The sequence below is a fragment of the Dipodomys ordii genome, unplaced genomic scaffold (genome assembly GCF_000151885.1).
Source record: "Dipodomys ordii isolate 6190 unplaced genomic scaffold, Dord_2.0 Scaffold11, whole genome shotgun sequence".
NCBI lineage: Eukaryota > Metazoa > Chordata > Mammalia > Rodentia > Heteromyidae > Dipodomys > Dipodomys ordii.
In genome coordinates, this window is record NW_012267227.1 from 15,895,818 (window position 1) to 15,915,963 (window position 20,146).

At 45.1% G+C, this 20,146-nt stretch overlaps 1 protein-coding gene and 1 long non-coding RNA gene across 2 annotated transcripts in view; one reads left to right on the top strand and one right to left on the bottom strand.

Annotated features, from left to right (window-relative positions):
* LOC105981168 overlaps nt 1-8,311 on the bottom strand; it is a 14,076-nt gene extending 5,765 nt beyond the window's left edge. The window contains exons 1-2 of the long non-coding RNA XR_001174805.1: nt 8,242-8,311; nt 1,180-1,207 (exon numbers count right to left, since the gene is read on the bottom strand). This is a non-coding gene — a long non-coding RNA (uncharacterized LOC105981168). The remainder of the gene's footprint in view (nt 1-1,179; nt 1,208-8,241) is intronic.
* Epb42 (erythrocyte membrane protein band 4.2) lies at nt 4,903-20,102 on the top strand. The gene is made up of 13 exons (XM_013010228.1): nt 4,903-5,048; nt 7,428-7,613; nt 9,103-9,336; nt 10,730-10,848; nt 11,680-11,784; nt 12,333-12,510; nt 13,255-13,393; nt 13,687-13,772; nt 14,665-14,907; nt 15,870-16,169; nt 16,514-16,674; nt 17,391-17,524; nt 19,647-20,102. The coding sequence occupies exons 1-13, from the start codon at nt 5,039-5,041 to the stop codon at nt 19,807-19,809; spliced, it is 2,058 nt and encodes a 685-aa protein (XP_012865682.1). The 5' UTR covers nt 4,903-5,038; the 3' UTR covers nt 19,810-20,102.
* Nucleotides 20,103-20,146: the final 44 nt, after the last annotated feature.

The following is a 20,146-nucleotide window of genomic DNA, read 5'->3' on the forward strand; positions in this document are numbered from 1 at the left end:
GGACATAAAGCCAACTGAATAACTGAAGAGGTAGATTTTTGGTAGAGAGCAAAACACTCCAAGTTTCCTATTGGCTATAGCTTATGATGATGGCCATTATAACCCTACCATTTCTAGGTCCTACTAAACATAAAGCAACCCCAATCAGATCCTCCTCTCTGACATACCTGCTTTCTCAAGGCACTGCACAAAAAGAAAGGCATGATGTACCTGCCTTGCGGGCACTGGCTACGTGACTGAGACAGCTGTTCTATTAAATGTACATACATTAAAAAGGAGCTAAAGACTTCATTATATGTAAACAAAAGGGTCAATGTAGTTAATTAGAGGGAGAGTAGGGGTGTGGTGGGAATTACATTGTAGAGTGACTGTCTTGTTAGCAAGTGGGCTAAGGACTTGGTGGCACGGAACCCGCAATTATTGCCATCTTATAATTATGACGTGTCAGTCATAAGAAATCATTTAAGGAAAGCATTATGAAGAAGTAACGCCTTACCGAGACAATGACGTCTGAACTACTTGGAGGATTTCAACTACCACACCCTCAGACTCTTAGGAGAGTCCTGAATTTAACACCATATTCATTAACTCACTTAAATACTTGCCATGTTTCTTCTAGGGACTAGGACCTGATTTAGGTAGACATTCAGGATACAAGTCAAGAGAGCTGAGTGTAGTAGTGCCTGCCTGTCATACGGCTCCATGAGAGGTGGGGGGAGGAAGATGGTCATCTGAGGCTGGCCTGGACAAAAGTGTGAGACTCAATCTGAAAAATAACTAAAGTAAAAAGGCTGGAGGTGGTTCCGTTGTTGGAGTATCTGCCTAGCAAGTAAAAAAGCCCTGAGAGACACACAAACACACAATCAGTGCCTACTCAAGTGTAGGCATTTGGAAATGAAAAATACGTAAGTGGTAGAAAGCAATATTTGAGTAACCCAGGATATAGTAACCCAGGGTATGAGCCAATCAGTCTAGTCATCCTTGACTGTGACTGGGTTCTATCGCTATTATTTCATCATTTGCTTCATTTTAATACTCTTCTGCCCTGGCATGTTTCATTATAATTCCTCTTGAGCAGTATATTAATTGATGTATTCATGGATTCACTCATTAAAATAAATGTTTACACCCTGAACCTGTTTTCTCACCAACAAAAGAGAAATAATGATTATCACTTACCAAGTTGACAAGAAGTTGAGGCTCAGATCTGCAACGATAAGGTATGTGAAAGCACTTTGTAAAGCAAGTACCAGCATCATTAATGTAATTGGATCTGTGAGTCAGACTGAATACGGCCTGGTCTTTCCCATCCTGTCCATTAGCACATTGGTCCATTGCTTTTCTTTTCAGATCCATCTATATCCTCTTCCACCTGAACCGTGAAGTGTAATCTCTTATTGGTCAGCCCTTTTCTTCCTTCTGTCTTCTCAAACACTTTCTCTATTTTAGCCAATACAGTATTTTTTTTTAACGCAAACCCGATTGTATTGCTACTTGCTTAAAATATCATTCAGTAGCTTTCCACTACGCCTCAAAATAAAACCCAAATCCTCAACTCTGAAAGATTTAACCCTTGCCTTTCTTGCACTTGTTCTTTGAATTGCTCCCTATTTTAAAGCTTTGTACATGCTATTTAGTTTCTCTCCTACTACCCCATCCCATGCCCATTATCTAGCTAACTTCCCTTGATGGTTGCTGTTTCTCAGTTTAAATATCACTTTCTTGCAAAAGCCTACCCTGACCTCCACTTCTAGGTCTGAGAGCTCAGAACTCTTTTATAGGACTTTTCACAATGACAGCTGTGTGTGTACCATCTGTCGCCCCCTGCTGGAATATAAATGGTGACAGAGACACATCTATTTAATTTACTAGTGGACTGTCAGTGCCTGTATAAGGAATGTATAATTCCTGGTATCCAATAATGCTCAATATACATTAATTTCACAAATGAAGAAGTACATTCTTCTCAGATGCACGCTAGCTGGGGGGGCTGCTTTTCTGCAGAGTTAGGGAGCTGGTCCAGTGTGAGATCATCCTGATTTCAGACTCCAAGCCACCAGAAGGGTGAGGTAATGCCTGTTATTCTGAACACGAGGGGTCTATAGGACTTTACGTGGCATCCCAGGCTGATGAATAATATCTTCTGAAAAAGCCACCTCCTCTTATACTCCCTGCCGCACTGCAACAGCATCACTATTCTCTTGTATACTCGGATTTTTATCTTTGGCAATCGAATTGGCAAACATTCTATCTTAGGGTAGTTTTATTTTGCATTTTTATGAAGTGAGGCTGGACATCTTTTCATAAATATAAGAGATTTATATTTCATTTTGTATGAATTGTCTAGCATATCCTTTATCCATTTTTCCATTGTTTTGTTCTTTTTAAAAATTGATTTGTAGGCAACTTTTATTTTGGCAATGTTGGGGTTTGAACTTAGTGCCTTCTAGGCAAATCCTGTATCACTTGAGCTATACCTTCAGTTCAACAACTTTTACATTACAGAAATGAATTCCTTGTGATTTTGTTCAATTTATTAATTACCTTTTAACTTTCAATTTATTAATTACCTTCACAATTTATCAATATATTTATTGCTTGTAGGCTTTGCATATATATGCATATATAGTTGTTGTTTTGGTGTTGTTTGTGTCAATTCTGAGGCTTTAATTCAATGCCTGGGCACTGTCCTTGAGTTTTTTGCTCTACCACTTGAGCCACAGCTCCTCTTCTGGCTTGTTGCTGATTAATTGGAGGTAAGAGTCTCATGGACTTTCCTGCCCAGTCTGGCTTTGAACCTTGATCCTCAGATTTCAGCCTCCTGAGTAACTAGGATTACAAGTGTGAGACACTGGCGCCTACTTCTGCTTTCATTTTCTTTTTTCTTTTCTTTTTTTGTGTCAGTCGTGGGGCCTGAACTCTGGGCACTAGTGCTCTACCACTTGAGCCACAGCACCACATCCAGCTTTTTCTGCTTATGTGGTACTGAGGAATTGAACCCAGGACCTCATGTATGCAAGGCAAGCACTCTACCACTGAGCCACCTTCCCAGCCCTCTGCTTTCATTTTCTAATTGGTTATTGACTACTTGAGCCACAGCACCACTTCTGACTTTTTCTTTTCTTTTTTCTTTTTCTTTTGTCAGTCATGGATGGGTCTTGAACTCTGTCCTGGGTGCTGTCCCTGCGCTCTTCAACTCAAGGCGAGCACTCTACTGCTTAAGTCACAGTGCCACTTCTGGTTTTCTAGTGGTTTATTGGAGATAAGAGTCTCACAGACTTTCCTGCCTTGGCTGGCTTTAAACTTTGATCCTTAGATCTCAGACTCCTGAGTAGCTAGGATTACAGGCATTAGCTATCAGTGCCAGGCTTGTATCTCCAGTTCTTATGAGAATTCTTTCTCGGTGAGAAGACAATAGTTTTGATTTTTCACATAACATTTCTTTAAGAAGATAATAGTTCAAAGTTTTGAAAGCTACACAGTAGCAAAATCACCTCTCTATCCTATCCCTGTGTGTGGTTTTGTGGTCTGTACTGTATCCTTTACAGGCATCCTATTTCATGCATCTATGCAATAAGGACAGAGGTCCCTAGGGAACTTCGGGTGACTCAACCTCAGATGCCCAGGCCAAAGCTCAGGAAGGCCTCGAAGGGCCGGACATGAGGTTCTATCCTGTGTCTTGCATCATTCAGTGGTTAAGCAAGCAGAAATTGAAAAGACCCTACGGTGAGGCCCAAGACAGTTCCAAACCTTTTCTGGTAGGGTGTCCCAGACTGAGGCATCTTAGAAGTACTGGCCTCATGCCCATTTAGTCATCTTAGTGCCAGGGCTTAGAGGACTATGTTTTGTTTTGTTTTGTTTTGTTTTTTCATATACTGAGGTTTGAATTCAAGCTCTTATACTTGCTAGGCTGGCACTCTACCCTGGGAGCCATACCTTCAGCCCAATGTATTTTTTTTAGTATATTTTAATTGTACAAGGTTAGAGGTTTCTTTTTTCTTTTTTTTTTTTTGGTCCAGTCATGGGGCCTGAACTCTGGGCCTGGGCACTGTCCCTCAGCTCTTCAGCTCAAGGCTAGCGCTCTACCATTGAGCCACAGCGCCGCTTCCGGCTTTTTTTCTTTTTGCTTATGTGGTGCTGAGGAATCAAACCCAGGGCCTCATGCATGCAAGGCAAGCACTCTACCACTGAGCCACCTTCCCAGTCCACAAGGTTAGAGGTTTCATTGTAAACTTTCCATGTATGTATATATTGTCCTTAGAGTATATTCAACCCTGTATTACTCTTCCTTATTCTTCTTTCCTCAACCTCAACCTTACTTACTTTATATGAGTTTCATTATAATCTTTTTATCTGTATATACAATGTGCCTGGATATATATACCTTATTTCCCCCAACCTATTTCCTGCTGTTCTCTATATCCTCCATCTACATTCAAGGACTTTAAAAACACTTTTTTTTTTAACCAATAAACTCTACTTCCTTATCTCTTCTAGACAGATGGATTTCAGACACACAGGCTCTCTCTGTATATCATCAAAAACAGCCCATGAGCATCTAGCAACTTGGAACTCACAACAGGTTTCAGGCCTGAAATTTAAAGTTTGGGCATGGGCCCCTGCTTGAAGAGTCACTCCTTCCACAGTCCCACCCCTAAGGGGCTCTTGAGGTTACTGAAGAAAGAGGATAAGAGAGTTCTTGGAGGATTTTCCTGCCAGCAGATCTTCCCACCACCTCTTTCACTTTAGACCTGTCTCATAGTCCTGGCCTAGGTCTCCCCTGGCACAAGAGATATGTTAAAAAAAAAAAAAAACAAACCCAGGAGGGAGACCCTCCCAGCATCTGGTCTAAGAGATAACAGCCGTGAGGGAGCAAGAGAGAAGGGATCCATCAGAGAGCTCACGAGGAGAGTGGAGAGAAATTTCGCTACTTACGGATTCTTATGCCAACAGAAGCACTCTATCATTTTTCGCTCCGGAAGATAGACTTGAAGGCAGGCATTTTCTGTGTGCGTGTGGGTTAGAGCAGCCTTCTGCCATGGGACAAGGTGAGCCAACCCTGTTCTTCCTAGGACTTACTGGACTGCCACTGGTGGTGACATCACGGTGTGTTTTAATTAAAGGAAGCAGGATAGTGGTGGAAGTGATGGTGGTATGCCTATGAAGTCGGGGAGAAGTAAGGTGGTACTAAGGAGGGGAGGTGACACTGGTGTGACTACAGAGTGGGGGGAATGTGGGGGGCAGGGTGGGGAAGGAGAGGTGTGGTTATGGAGTACTAACGGTTGTACGGTGATCCACGTGTAAAGCCGGCGGTGGGAGGGTGATGATGGTTACTGGGGATTTATCACTGGGCTGTGATATACATCTCACCGGTGCCCAGAGAAAGCACAAGGATGTCATAGCCCCAAAGTGCCATGGCAGAGAAGGGAAGTAGGAGGTAGAGGAGCGTGCAGAAATTCAGAGGCCTCTGCAAGGCTCTGTCAGAACAGGCTCGGGTGCAGGGCCTGTATGTCACATCTGAGGAACTCTGCTTGGGGCCGACTCAGTGTTCTCATCGAATATGGAATAAACTCCAATTGGGGAGTTGTTGTGTACAACGCATCACTGAGCAGAGGATACAGACTTGCAGTCAACACTGTGTCTCACAATGAGGTGGGGAACAGAGGGTTAAGCAAGGGGTAGCTATAAACTGCAGTCAGTGCTAAACAGAATAGAGCAGAGCACTGTGGGAGCTCAGCGGATGGGCCTCTGCATGGAAGAATCTGTGATGGCTTTAGAGGTAGGTGCCTTTGAATTTTGGAAGATGGACAGACACTTGCCGGGTGGGGAAAAAAAAAAGGCAGCAGAAGCCTTCTAGACAGAACTATAATCAAAACAAATTCTAAAGAGTGCCTCTTGTTGTAACACTGTAGCCATAATGGGGATCCCATACACCAAGCCTCAATTCATTGAATACCATTCCACAGACCATTCCAACTCAACCAGCCCAACCTAGGCCCCAGGATCAGCCTTGTGCAAAGAGAGGAGAATCATTGCCGGTTTCTGTGTGCTGCTCTACCTCTATGTACAAATCTGAGCCTGGCTAAGGGTAGATGTATACTGCCATGGCTGCACTGGTGGATGAGAGGGACACTGGGCCCCAGGGGCACCCATGAGCACCTGGACCAGATATGCACATTCATAATAACGCCAGTGCTTTCTCCCTAATATTGTATCACTGTCACTGTCTCTCAGCTCCATCACTAATGAACTGAGAAGGTGGTCTCTTCCTTCCTCTCTTCATTCATCTCTCTGTTCTTGAGCTCTAAGCCAGAAAGGTTGGGAACTGAAGATTTGAAGCAGCCAGTTTTGAATTGGCCAAGACAAGAATTGGAGTCTAAAAGACTTTTCTATTGGGGCTAGGAAGGTAGCTCAGTGGTAGAGCGCTTGCCTCACATGCATGAGGCCCTGGGTTCAATTTCTCAGCACCACATAAGCAGAAAAAGCTGGAAGTGGTGCTGTGGCTCAAGTGGTAGAGCGCTAGCCTTCAGCTGAAGAGCTGAGGAACAGTGCCCAGACCCAGAGTTCAGACCCCATGACTGAACCCCCCCCCTCCCGAAAAAAAAGGAAGACTTTTCCATCAGGGTCAGATGACTTTGCTGCAGTAGATCAGACCCTATTCCACACACTTTCTCCCACCAAGGAATAAAAACTAACTCCATTGCTTGTACAAGGAACTAAGTTTTTGTGTTTTTTTTTCAGTGTGTGTCTTGCTTTAGGTTTGCTGAGCATTTCTTAAAAATTCCCTTGTTTTTTCCTCCCTCTATAAAGTGCCCTGACACTCTCAGGCCACCATCCTGTAGAGTCTTTCTGGCCTGCATGGTCCTGTACGTTGGTAAGCCTTCATGTAAAAGAGCAGAGATGAGCTCAGGTGAACTCTTGGCCTCACCTGAGGTCATCTTCTTAAGAAAATGAAAGAATTAGACTCAGTGATATAAAACCAATATACCAATGTAAAACCACAGATAATCTTGAAATTATCTGATTGTCCTCTAAGAAGAAAAGGGTACAAGGAGCAAGATTCTGCATTTTATTTATGGCTAGGAATTGGAAGCGGAAAAGGAGGCCAAGTATGAAAACATGCATTGCTGTCTCTAATAATAATTATATTACAGTTATAATTATTATTATCACAGCAACAACAGTACCATGTGCGTCTGACACTAAGGTATCACACATACACTGTACCTAATCCCTACCACTCTGCAAGAGGGCATGGTTATTTTAAGAAGAAAGCTGAGTTACTTCAGACAACTTATCTGGAGTAGCACCAATGAGCAGATGGAGCTAAGCACTTGAACACTGGTCTCTCTGACTCCAGAATCACTGCTCTAACTTCTGTTGTCACATTTACTTCGTATCCATAATTTCTCTCTTGTCTACAACAGCCCTGGGTATCAAGAGCTGTGACTTCCAGGCAGCAAAGAACAATGAGGAACACCATACCAAGGCCATTAGCTCTCAGCACCTGACTGTGCGGAGAGGGCAGCCTTTCACCATCACGGTACACTTCCGTACCCCGGTCCACACATTTCTGCCTACCCTGAAGAAGGTCGCCCTTGTCGCACAAACTGGTAAGTGGGAGGGATCTAGACCCCACTGGCCACAAAACTGGGAGGGTCTCTTTCCAGCATCATTTTAGGGAATCAAGGGACTAATGGCTCACATTGCAGTTGGGCCTTCATAAGTTGTAGCCACCTTTTAGGTTCGTATGCCTAGTAAGTGTTACTTAGGATGCCTGTAATCTCATCTACTCAGGAAATCTTGGAATATCGTGGATCCAGGTCAATTCAGGCAAAAATGTTGTGAGGTTGCATCCCAGTGCAAGAAGCTGGGTGTAGTGGTACACATCTGTCATCCCAGCTACTGCAGGAAGCATAAACAGGAGGATCACAGTCTGGGTGCAGGCCCTGGTAAAATGCAAGACTAATCATGGACATGTGGCTCGGTGTAAGAGTGCCTGACTAGTAAGCACAAAGTCCTGAGTTCAAAACCTAGTACAGTGTGTATGTACCTTATACTAATTTAGAAGTTTTAGAAGTTCTTCTATGGCATCTCCCCTAAGAACTTTGTTTTGGCTGAAAAATATAATATTGGCTATCTAGAAGGCTGAAGGAGGGCTAACTATAAAAAGTGGCAGTATTTATTGAATCTGTATTACATAGCACATATTAAACCAAGTACTTTACATGTAGTACTTACATTGTTCCTAAGAAGCAAGTATGGTCTGTGAGTTCCAAATCCTTGGATTCAACCAGTCATGGGTAGAACACATCTAGAAAAAAAAGTGCTTTTACAAAACAAATGTAGACATGTTTCTTGATGCTATTCCTTCAACCATACAGCATAAAATTATACCAAATTGCCTAAGATGCTGTAAGTAACAAAGAGATAATTTAAAGAATATGGGAGAATGTAGTTTATGTGATTTTATATAAAAATGGACTTAAGCATCCTTGGGTTTTGGTATCTGCAGAAGGCCCTGGAATCAATCCCTCACAGATACAAGGGGACAGCTACACTATGATTCTATGGTACTAAGGTTGGAAATCTGGGCCTTGAATGTGAGCATTTAACACTCTACCTCTTGATCTCTACTCTTAGTCCTCTTTGCCTTCTTTCTTTTTTCAAATAGGGTCTCATTGTGTAGATCCTGGCTGGCCTGGACTATGATTCTTTTTTGTAGGCTTCCCACATAGCTTGGATGGCAGATACATACTACATTGATTGTGATAAAGTCTCACGTTCATACCCAGGCTGGTCCTGAATCATAATCTTCCTGATCTCCACTTCCTGAGTAGCTAGGAATACAGGCATGAGTTTATTATGGCTATTTATTTTATAGATCAGGAAGCTTTCACAAGAGTTTGTAAAAGTTCATGAGAACACTGGGAGGCTCTGCTACCCCAGCATCGTTCACCATCCTTCGTTTGTAGTCCAGCTTCTTTCGTTTTTCTGCAAAACCAATTTTTGACCTTCTCCATCTTTATAATACACCTTGACTTTATTAGTCTGAGCTGCAAACTAAGTCCAATGACTTAATTCATTACTGTGCACTTGCAGGAGAGCAGCCTTCTAAGATCAACAGGACACAGGCCACATTCTCCATCTCCTCTCTGGGGGAAAAAAAACAGTGGAGCGCAGTGGTAGAGGATAGAGATGCCCAGTGCTGGACCATTTCTGTGACCTCACCTGTGGATGCTATCATTGGCCACTACTCACTCCTGCTACAGGTCGCAGGCAAGAAGCAATACCAGTTGGGACAATTCACATTGCTTTTTAACCCCTGGAATAGAGGTGAGTTTGGACTAAGACCCAGAGGCTGGGGGTACAGCTTTATCAGGAGTATCTACCCACAGGGAACTGTGGGAAGTCCTGTCTGGTGTGTTAGTCCTAGCAGAAACAGCCTGGGGATTCTCACAGAGAGAAAAAACTTAGCTGGGCACCAATGGCTCACAGCTATATTTCTTGTTACTTAGGAGGCTGAAAATAGGAGAATTGTGGTGCAAGGCCAGTTCAAGAGACACCCTGCCCCACTTTCTCAGCCCATAGTTGATACAGTGGCTCCTCCTATGTGAGGAGCTGGGTTTGGGAATATTGTAGTTCTGGGCCAGCTGAATAGCCATATTTCCAGTATCCACCTCCCTGTGTGGTTAAGTGTGGATTCAGGCTTCAGCTGGTTTTTCACTGAATGACAGGAAGACCTTCAAGCCTTTTTCCTCCAAAGATGAGGTATTGGGGTATCCCTAGTTGACTGACTTGGAGTTATATCCAAGAAAAGTGGATACATCGTTTTCTTGTGCTCTTCCCAGATGCCTGCAGATCCTGAACCAAACACCTCTCTGAACAATGATTGCTAAAGCAGTGCCTAGCTGAACTCACTTGGGATGGATCCTCATCCCAGCTGGGTACCAGGAGGGACCTGGAAAGCTGTAGATGGAATCTTGTGGATTCTCCTCTCCACCCCACCCCGCTCCTGCCGTTCAAACCTTGATCCTTCCGATCACCACTTCCCAAGTAGCTAGGATAAAAACATCCTCAGTCTGAAAATTCCCCACTCTGCCCCCGCACCAGGTCACAGAGACAGAATCTGGCAAGCAGAGCCTTCTCTTCTAGTGTTCCCAGCTTCCTAGCATGGACAATGGCCTTTTTAAAGATGCTGGCTTTCTCATGGTGCCCAGCCACACCCTTCAGGGAAATAGGAGAGGTACCAGGAAGTCTGTACAAGTCCTAGATCCACTGGACTCCCCACTGGGGAAGAAGTCCAGTGGTTGGACTTCCACTTCTCCATCCCTACTGCTTTATGCACCTTGCTGCTCAATCCACCTCTTCTTTGGGCTCATTCCACTTAGCCTCTACCATTTTTTTCACCCTGAAATACTTTTTTTCTGGACACAAATTAAACTTGTAGGAAGGACATAACGAGTCACTGGGGTGCTCCCTAGGCTGCTGCCCATTTCTCTTGGCGCAGCAGTGCTCTGGTTGTGAGCTCTTCTGGGAACTTTTTGGCCTTTCAGGCCACCCCCTGACGGACCCAGAGTCTCTGAACTGAGTTCCCCGAGAGATACTTCTTCCTCAAAAGTTAGGCCCAGAACTACAAGGTTAGCCTTCAGCCAAACCTTATCTGGAGTGGGGAGAGGGTCAGGTCTGTCATCCCCAGACCCTCATCTTCTCTTGCTTCTCTTGCCAGATGACCCTGTATTTCTACAGAATGAGGCTCAACGCTCTGAGTATGTGCTGAACCAGAATGGCCTCATCTACCTGGGCACAGCTGATTTCATCCAGGAAGAGCCCTGGAACTTTGGCCAGGTAACAGGAACCTCTGGGGGGAGGGGAGGGACAGTAGCTATCCTATCAATGTGCAGACCAGACACAGCTGGCAGGCCCAGAAGCCCCTGGTCATGAGGCCATCTCTTTATCAAACCATTTTAGCCCTTTGGAGCCTTCTTTTCCTCTGGGCCACATTGCACCATCTTCTACAGTTGCCAGAGTTATTGTTCGAAAAGCTGTGGCTAATCCAAACTCTGTTAATCCCTACTATCCACAGGACAGAGATCCAATGCCCTGGCCTGACATCCAAACCACTGCTTTCTCTTCCCTCGAGCTAACCTATCAACCAGTTCTACAGCATAAATGGCTCAGAGTTCACTCTTATAATTGTTTCCCTCCTCTATGCCACAGAATACTCCTCTCTTACAACCTTCTGAATGATTCCTTCTGTCCTCACAGGCAGTGGAAATCTGTGGCTGTGTCCTCTGTGCTTCTCTGCTGTCTTTCTAGAGACCTGGTCATGTTACTACAATCTCTAATCCGAGGGATCATGTGACCATCTTCAATCCTAAACAGGGGTCTGGGATGGGGACTCCAAAGCCTGAGCTGTCACAGGAGCTTCCTCAATGAAAACAAAACTACACATGATTATCCTATCAAGAGAGTCAGACCACAGAACAGGCAAAGGACTGATACACAGGGGTTAGGGTGCACAGTGAGTGAGAGGGAAAGACACAAAGAGACAGACAGAGGAAGAAAGCTAGATCTCACATAGAATCTGAGTGAAGGATGAGAGGACAGGAAGACTATGCTGTGGAATGAGAAGGCTGGCCTGCAGACCTTCATATTGGCTCTGTGCGGTCCTTCCAGTTCCAGACCGATGTCGTGGACCTCAGCCTTGGCTTGCAGGGTGTGGATGAGCAGCTGGAGAAGTGGAGCCAGCCCATGCACGTGGCCCAAGCGTGGGGCGTTTTGGTGAGTACACGTAGCTTTGCTCACCCAAAGTGAGGTGTGGGAGTCGGCTGTTGTTGCTGCAGTGATCGTACAGATTTCTCTTTATGCCAAAATGTTCCTAAGGTGATATGGTGCTTTGCCTTGTTCCAAAAAACCCTCTCAGTGGAGCAATGTGTTCTCTATTTCCTCTTGCGCCTCTGAGGTCTCTTCTGAAGAGGTGATGAGGTGGCAAGGCCAGTCTGTGAGGGAGAGAAAGCTTGGGATAAGTGGTAGCTAAGACCCAGGACAGACAACCTGGCAGGACTCAGGGCAGGGAAAGCTCAGGAAGAGTGGATCCAGCTCCTAATGAAGGTTGGCTCTTGTGCTCCTCTCTGTGGCCAGCACTAGAGGACTGAAGTAGAAGGGGAAGTCCTATCCTCAGCTCTAGAAATGACCACCCAGAGGACCCAGGCTAAGCCCAGGCTTTAGAAGTCCTGGATCTTTCTGTTCAGTGCTTTGAGGCTTCCAATGAGCCTGCAAAATGTCCTGCGGCAGGACCCGCACTAATACCCATCTATCTCCTTGAACAGCTGCACGCTCTCAAGAAGAAGAGAGTCCTGTCCACTCCGCAGAGCCAGGCCACCCAGGAGAGGGCCTTGCTGAACAAGCGCCGGGGCAGCGCACCCATCCTGAGGCAGTGGCTCACAGGCCGAGGGAGACCAGTGCATGAAAGCCAGGCCTGGGTACTGGCTGCTGTTGCTTGCACAGGTACAAAGCAGGTGATGCATGGGTTAGTCACTGCAGTACAGTATCCATCCTGCATGTTGGGTTTGTTCCTTGGTCTCTCATGAAGGAGAAACACTTTCAAAAGCTGGTGCTGTCTCCATTTTTTAGACTTCCTCTACTTTTTTTTTTTTTTTTGTTGGTCATGGGGCTTGAACTCTGGGCCTGGGCGCTTTCCCTCAGCTCTTCAGCTCAAGGCTAGGGCTCTACCACTTGAGCTACAGTGCCACTTCTGGTTTTCTGGTGGTTATTTGGAGATGAGTCTCATGGAGTTTCCTGCCTGGGCTGGCTTTGAACCATGATCCTCAGATCTAAGCCTCCTGAGTAGCTAGGATTACAGGTGTGAACCACTGGTACCCAGCAACTTCCTCCACTTTCATCATACCCATAGGTGTTTCTTCCCACCAGTCTCTGCATCTTTGTCCTTGCAAGCTGGGCCTGTTTGCAAACTCTGCTCCTTTGGTCACTTTCCTCCAGAAACTTTACCCAACCATCTCCCACTCTGTGCTATGTAACTTGGACCTCATTGATCAGCCTTCATACATCTTGCTCTTGGGAATTAGAATCTTACTTCCTGGTACCTCTATTCCTCTTCCCATACACTCACACCAGATATTTAAGTCAGAACTTGCCCACAAGGATGCTGAAAACCTTCGTCTTTCACAATGCAGCCTTGCCCTAGCCTAAGTCTCTCTGCAACCTCTGATACTCTGTGCCTCTTCCATGCAGTACTGCGATGCCTGGGAATCCCGGCCCGTGTTGTTACCACATTCACCTCAGCCCAGGGCACCAGCGGGGGCTTGCAGGTGGACGAGTACTACAATGAGGAGGGGCTGCAGAATGGAGAAAGCCAGACAGGCCGAATCTGGTGAGAAGCCCAATGGAGATGAGGTTCCAGACCAGAAAAGGCATACATAAGCTCTGTTTAAACTCAATGGAAGCCCTAAACCCTAAGTGGTTCTTGGTTGAGAGCATGCCTTTAGGACTCTCGGAGACTGATGCTGATAGGTGGTTCAGCATATCACTTCCTGGGAGTGTCACAGCCACTTATATACAGTATTATCCCATCCCCATGGTAATGACAACTCTCTAAACTACACTGCTAGAGCCTCCTCTATACCTTTTTCCCTCCATTTGAGTTTTTGCCTTTGCTATCTTCAGGGTTTTTCAGACTTCTGTAGAGTGCTGGATGACCAGGCTTGATTTGCCCCAGGGTTATGACGGATGGCAGATCCTCTATCCAAGAGGTAAACCCAACAGGGGTGGGGAGATGTCTATGCAGAGCTGCAAGAGCTGACGGGGTGTCCCTCAGAGAGGAAGCAGGAGCCACAAGTGGTCAAAGGAGGTCTTCATTCCCTAAAATAGAAGAAGGAGGAATGATGATGGCCAGCAGAAGACAGACAGGGAGTAAAGATATCAGCCATTCCAGTCACAAACTGTTGAGGATTGTAGGTCACCTCTGAGCAACAAAGGAGTTATGTCTCAATGAAGGAATAAAAGTCTTAGATGGCTGGTGGATGTGCTGGGGTAAGGACTTGCAGGGTGTGATTTCTAAGGTTTTGGTTATGGATGAAAAAGATCACAGGGGTTGGAGGTGTGGCTCAATTGGTAGAACACCAGCCAATGAGCAAAGCATCAGGTGCAGAGTCCAAGTCCCTGTCTCACAACAACAAAAAAAAAGAAAGAAAGAAAAAAGAAAAAAAAAGGAAAAGAAAATCATAGGATAGGTTGATGCCCTCTGAAGGAAACTTAAGCAAGCATAAAACATTGGTACTTCTTGCAGAACAGAACTGTCAAGAGAGCCTGACACACAGCAAGTACTAAACCAAAGTGACTCATTGTAGTCATATCAGGAGGAAAGCTATCTTAGGAGTTCCTGTCTATAAAGTATATTTCTTTGAAGTCCTTCCTGTCTAGCTTCTGAGAGGGCCCAGTGATAGCACAGAACCAAAATTATTTTTAAGTTTCATCTCTGTGATGCCCTCTTAGAAATCCCACCCAGTTACCCACCTTCTGACCTTGATCCTTGGAAGGAGAAAACAGGGTATTTTCCTAGGATAGAGACCAGTGTGATGCAGCTCTAAGCAGAGAAGAGCTCTGCGAGTTGCTTCCTTGCTGACTGACCTTTCTCTCCCTCAGGCTGGGGGTCCTGTGATCTGGTCCCAGTCAGAGCAGTCAAGGAGGGAGCACTGGGACTGAGCCCTGCAGTGTCAGAACTTTTTGCCATGGTAAATGCTTCGTGTGTAGTCTGGAAGTGCTGTGAGGATGGAAAACTAGAGTTGACTAACTCCAACACCAAATATGTTGGCAACAATATCAGCACCAAGGTTGTGGGCAGTGACCGCTGTGAGGATATCACTCACAACTACAAGTATCCTGAAGGTACTGGCTGGGAGAGGGGCCAGGTTTCTGAGCATCTGCAACAGCAAATGAGGCAAAGTGATGTAGACCAGAAAGCGTCCTGCAGAGACCCCTTCATTGTAGAAAGCTGCACATCATAGAACATTTGCAGCACTGTTGGCCTCTCTTTCCATGAGATACCAGCACACTTACATGTACTAGTTGTGACAACCACAGAAAGTCTTCAGCCATCTTTGCACATCCCCTGGGGCCATTCTCCCCCAACCCCTCCAGCTTTGAGAATTGCTGCTATGAAGCTGCTATGAATCAATACTAAGTCCAGCCCTAGTACACTTTGGATATTGTCTCTTCTCTCTTCCTCTCCTCCAATACTTCCCAATTCTTCCTCCACATTAGCCAATGGCGCTGCTCTTCATCTATTTGTCCAAACATCACACACTATCCTTGCCTGACTGTCTCCCAAGCTCTTTCCCACTGTCTAGTTAAGCCAGGACTTCCTCTCAGCTTGACTACAGGATTGCAAAGTTAGCTCGCTCACTTTGTTCCCTATCTCCAGTCTCTTTCTCATGGTTCCTTCCCAACTTCCACTTTCCAAAATGAGCACTCCCAAAATATATCATTTTGCTACCACTGGCTCCCTACTGTAAAATAGTCCATGGTTTCCAAGGTCTTTGGATTAAGTCCAAATTCCTACAGAGGAAGCTTCAATCCCCAGCAAAACTGTCCTCAACAACAGTGTTTGTCTCACAGCTTGTTCTCTCCTTACTCAGGGGACAATTTTATATCATTTGGAAATCATATCCCAAGATAGTATCTGCTCTATCTGTTTATTTAGCTCTGCCTACACAAGCTTTTTGTGGTTAAATGTGGCCTTAGGCATTTGCAAAGCTTGTGTCATTTTTGGCATCTGAGCCAAAATCCTGGGTTTTTAAGGATCTGTATCTAGTATATAAGAGCCCTGCTTTGTCTCTTCTATTCCTCAGGCTCTCTTGAAGAAAAAGAGGTGCTGGAGAGAGTCCAGAAAGAGAGAATGAAACATGGAAAAGATAACGACATCCGTCATTTAAGTCTTGAGCAGACTGATCCTCTGTACCTATTCTTGGAAGCACCGAGCTCCCTCCCCCTTACAGGAGATGCCCAGCTCTCAGTCACCCTGATTAACCCCAGTGACCACGAGAAGATAGTGCAACTGGTGATTGGAGCCCAAGCTGTGTACTACAGTGGAGTCCTTGCTGCTGATCTGTGGAGGGAGAAGCAGTCCCTTGGGCTCAGGGCCAACCAGGGTAACTGTCTATGGCTCTACCAGACACCCTTCCACACACACCTACCTTTACCCTGGCACCACCAAAGGTCTTCTGGTGCTTATGCTCTCTCCTTCAGTTACTCAACATATAGTTACTGGACCTAATGCTAAGGGGAGAAAACCACCATTCCAACTGCAGTCAAATAAGCAAACAGACCCATCACAGTAGTGAGGAAACTTCTGAGCAAGAGTGGGAGGCAGAAGAGCATCTCATCCAGGCTACACCAGGCTGTCCCCAAATGAGTCACACTACACTGAGTCTTGAAGGCCAAATAGGAGTGAGGTAGTAAAGTACAGGTCTCCTGACTCTGTCATGTGTTTCAGTTACAAGAATAACCACCAGCCTGTCCTTCTCCCACTTTGAGCGAAACCCACCTGAGAACACGTTCCTCAGAATCACTGCAGTGGCAACCCACTCCGAGTCAAGCCTCAGCTGCTTTGCTCAAGAAGATGTTGCCATTCGTAGACCGCACCTTGTCATCAAGGTAGGCACCAATCCTCTCCCAAACTGCTCATCCCTGGGATGGAACTGTTGCCATTATTCAAATGAGGAAAACAAGTAGAAAGAGCAACATGCTCAAGTTCAGAAAAGTAAGAAGTTCTAAAAACTCATGACTCTTGGTCCAGCCCTCTTTCCACCAGCCTACTCTGGCTAAAATGAATGAGATCTGATCCCTGCCCTGGAGGAACTTATAATTTGGTAAGAGAGACACAGCAGTTGGGCTTCTATATGAATGCTTTAAAAGAGATCCAAAATCATGTGAAGTAGAGGGCTGATTTCAAGTGGTGGGCTTGGGGACAATTTCATGAAAGAGCTAGTATTTATGTTGGGCCTTGAAAAATGGGTTTACTTTAAGTGTAAAGGTAAGGGAAGCCACTGAAGACAGAAAGAGATACTGGGGATGAGAAAGTTTCCAGCAAGGCAGAAGTGTAATTTAGTAACAGGAAAAACAGGTGAAGCTGGAGAGGTGGGTTGAGGACGAATAATGAATTATTACCAAGTTGAATTCCAAAGACAAAAAGCCCTCCAAGGTGTGGAGAAGAGGCACCACTGCGGGCTGTCTGCGATGAGTAAGGGCCAATATAGGAAGGGAAAAGACAGAAGGTCAAGAAGTCAGCTGTGTTGGTTTGAAGGAGATAAGGGAGTTTACCACAGAAGCCTTGACTATGGCACCACCCCACATGTTGCCTCTTCCTACAGATGCCAGAGGGAGCGAAACAGTTTCAGCCTCTTACAGTCTCAGTCAGCATCCATAACTCCTTAGATTCCCCTGTGAAGGACTGCATGATCTCCATCTTTGGAAGGGGGCTAATTCACAAAGAAAGGAGGTACAGGTAAGAGACTACATGCTTCTCATTCACCAAAAGATCTTACCTGGTCAGAAAGGTGGAGACCCAAAATACAGAATTTTAAAACCACCACCTGTCTTCTTGGTTATATCAAATATCTCCAGAAGTTGAATTCAACTATTAAAGCTATCAAGTGCCTCTCATCCTGGGACAATTGAGTTTTGCAGGGAGATGAGACTAAAGGAGTTTACGTATGTAAATGCTTTAACAGAGACCACAATCATGTGCCCTCGATGCTTCCTGGTCATGACGAAGAGTCAGGTATTGCTAGTGAATAATGCAGGGAGATCAGGGCTAGGTACTGGAGACATCACAGGTAGGTACACTGCCTTTCAGCACTGTGCTCCACTAATCAGCATACTGATAGATACTTTCTTTAGTTCCTTTTTCTATTTTCATTTCTACTCTTTATATTCTTTGGGGTGTGGAGCCTTTCGTTAGTATATGTAAAATATACTGCTACTTCACAACAACTTTTAACTTCTACATCTTTTTCACTCAGAACTGTTTTTAAGATTTATGCACATATCAAGTCTATCTCTTCTGCTAAATTTCATTGATGTATATCCCTACTTTTTTTTTTTTTAAATCAGTCGTGGGGCCTGAACTCTGGGCCTGGGCGCTGTCCCTCAGCTTTTCAGCTCAAGGCTAGCACTCTGCCACTTGAGCCACAGCGCCACTTCCAGCTTTTTTTGCTTATGTGGTGCTGAGGAACTAAACCCAGGGCCTCATGCATGCATGCAAGGCAAGCGCTCTACCACTGAGCCACCTTCCCAGCCCCACCCCCACTTTCTACACATCGAGTGTCCCTAACAGTGTGACACCACACTATTCAAGTGAACAGTCCCAAGTCTTATATGCTTATTTGAAACACTGGTGAGGTTAGGGGCTATATATACCCAGGAATCCAATTGCTGGGTTACAGGATCTTCTCTGCTCTGGTTTAACACCAGATAGATTTGCAGAATGGGTACAGCAATCAGCATGAGGTTTTTGGGGTTTTTTGTTTTTTGTCAGTCATGGGGCTTGAACTCGGGGCTTGGGTGCTATCCCTGTGCTCTTCAGCTCAAGGCGAGAGCTCTACCGCTTGAACCACAGTGTCAATTCCGGTTTCCTAGTTGTTTATTTGAGATGAGAGTCTCACAGACTTTCCTGCCTGGGCTGGCTTTGAACCACGATCCTCAGATCTCAGCCTCCTGTGTAGCTAGGATTACAGGCGTGAGCCACCGACACCAGGCTTCAGCACGATTTTATAGTCCCACTTCTTTGCTGCTCCTAGTAATCTCCAGCTATTTTCTTCCTGTCTCATATACTAATGTTTATTGTTCATATGCTTGTTAACCTTTTCTGTTTCCTCCTCTGTGAACAGTCTGTTCTTTCCTTTGCCACCTTTGTAGTTCACATGTATTCTAGGTATTAGTCCTTGTTAGTGCTAAGTGTTCCAAATCTCTTCTTTATGTCCATTGCATCTTTTGCTAGATAAGGTTTAAAGTTCAATATACCTATCTACTTTCCCTGAGATCCCTGGCAGCTAGCTACAGAGCCATTGCCTCAGCCTCATGAAACTGTCACTTTGGACAGTAAGATGAGAAGAGGCACTGCCAATATTTAACCCAGATTTTGTCTCTCCCAGGCCACTGTAGAGAAAGCTTCTCAAAGGAAATGTGTGCCATTTCCTCTGTCACTAAAGAAGGTATACAGTAAAAGCAGGAGGTTTGACAGGTCTTTAACCATCACCTGTTGACACACTGACATCTTCTCAAGGTGCCTGCTGTACCCACTGTGTTTAAGAGTGAGGGGTGAAGAACTATCAGCATTTTCTAAACATATCCCTAATAGCATTCCCAAGAATTAAAAAAGAATGAGTCACAGTTGATAAAGGAGCAACAATGCAGTTTGAAAGTTCTTAGGGTGTTTTTCTTTTGAACTATGTAGTTGCTCAAGGTAGGAAGACACTGTCTTCTATTTCCTTACGACTGTTTTCACAGTACTGTATTTAGGTGTTTATTTCCTCATAGTCCATCTCTTCAAGCAAGAAAGGCTCAGTGCTGGGATCAGAAGAGCAATAAATCTGGGAGACAGTCAGTACCTGTCTGCTTTATTTCAGGTTAGGTTCCGTGTGGCCTGGAAACACCTTGCGCACCCAGGTCCAGTTCACACCGACACAACTGGGACTCCACTGGCTCACTGTGGAAATGGATTGTGACATGTTCCAGAACCTAACCAGCTACAAGAGCATTACCATAGAAGCCCCTGAACTTTCCGCTTAGACTTCCACCTCTATCACCACTCTCCCCAACAAACCCTTGAAGTATAACCTAAACCCAAAACATGCAGGGGAGGGAAATCTGCTTCTCAGATAATGAGTCCCCAGCCCAACTGAGCAGAACTGTCAACAAGACCAAAGCTAGATTCCCAGAAACCAGATAAGACATTTTCCTGTCACCCACAGCTTAGGGCAGTCAGAAAGACAAGTTGTCTTCAAATAGAAATGACTGGGGATCAAGGGTCAAAAAGTAGTCTTTGAAAAGGTACTCAGATTTTCAAAGTTCATTTTCAGAGTGTATTGAGATTTGGAGGCTCAGGTATTGTCACAATCATTTTGTA

Excerpts from the sequence above, each read along its gene's own strand:
- Epb42 (XM_013010228.1), top strand. Across the intron at positions 11,785-12,332 it reads CCCAAGCGTGGGGCGTTTTG|CTGCACGCTCTCAAGAAGAA; the intron begins GTGAGTACACGT and ends CTCCTTGAACAG. Across the intron at positions 14,908-15,869 it reads CAACTACAAGTATCCTGAAG|GCTCTCTTGAAGAAAAAGAG; the intron begins GTACTGGCTGGG and ends TCTATTCCTCAG.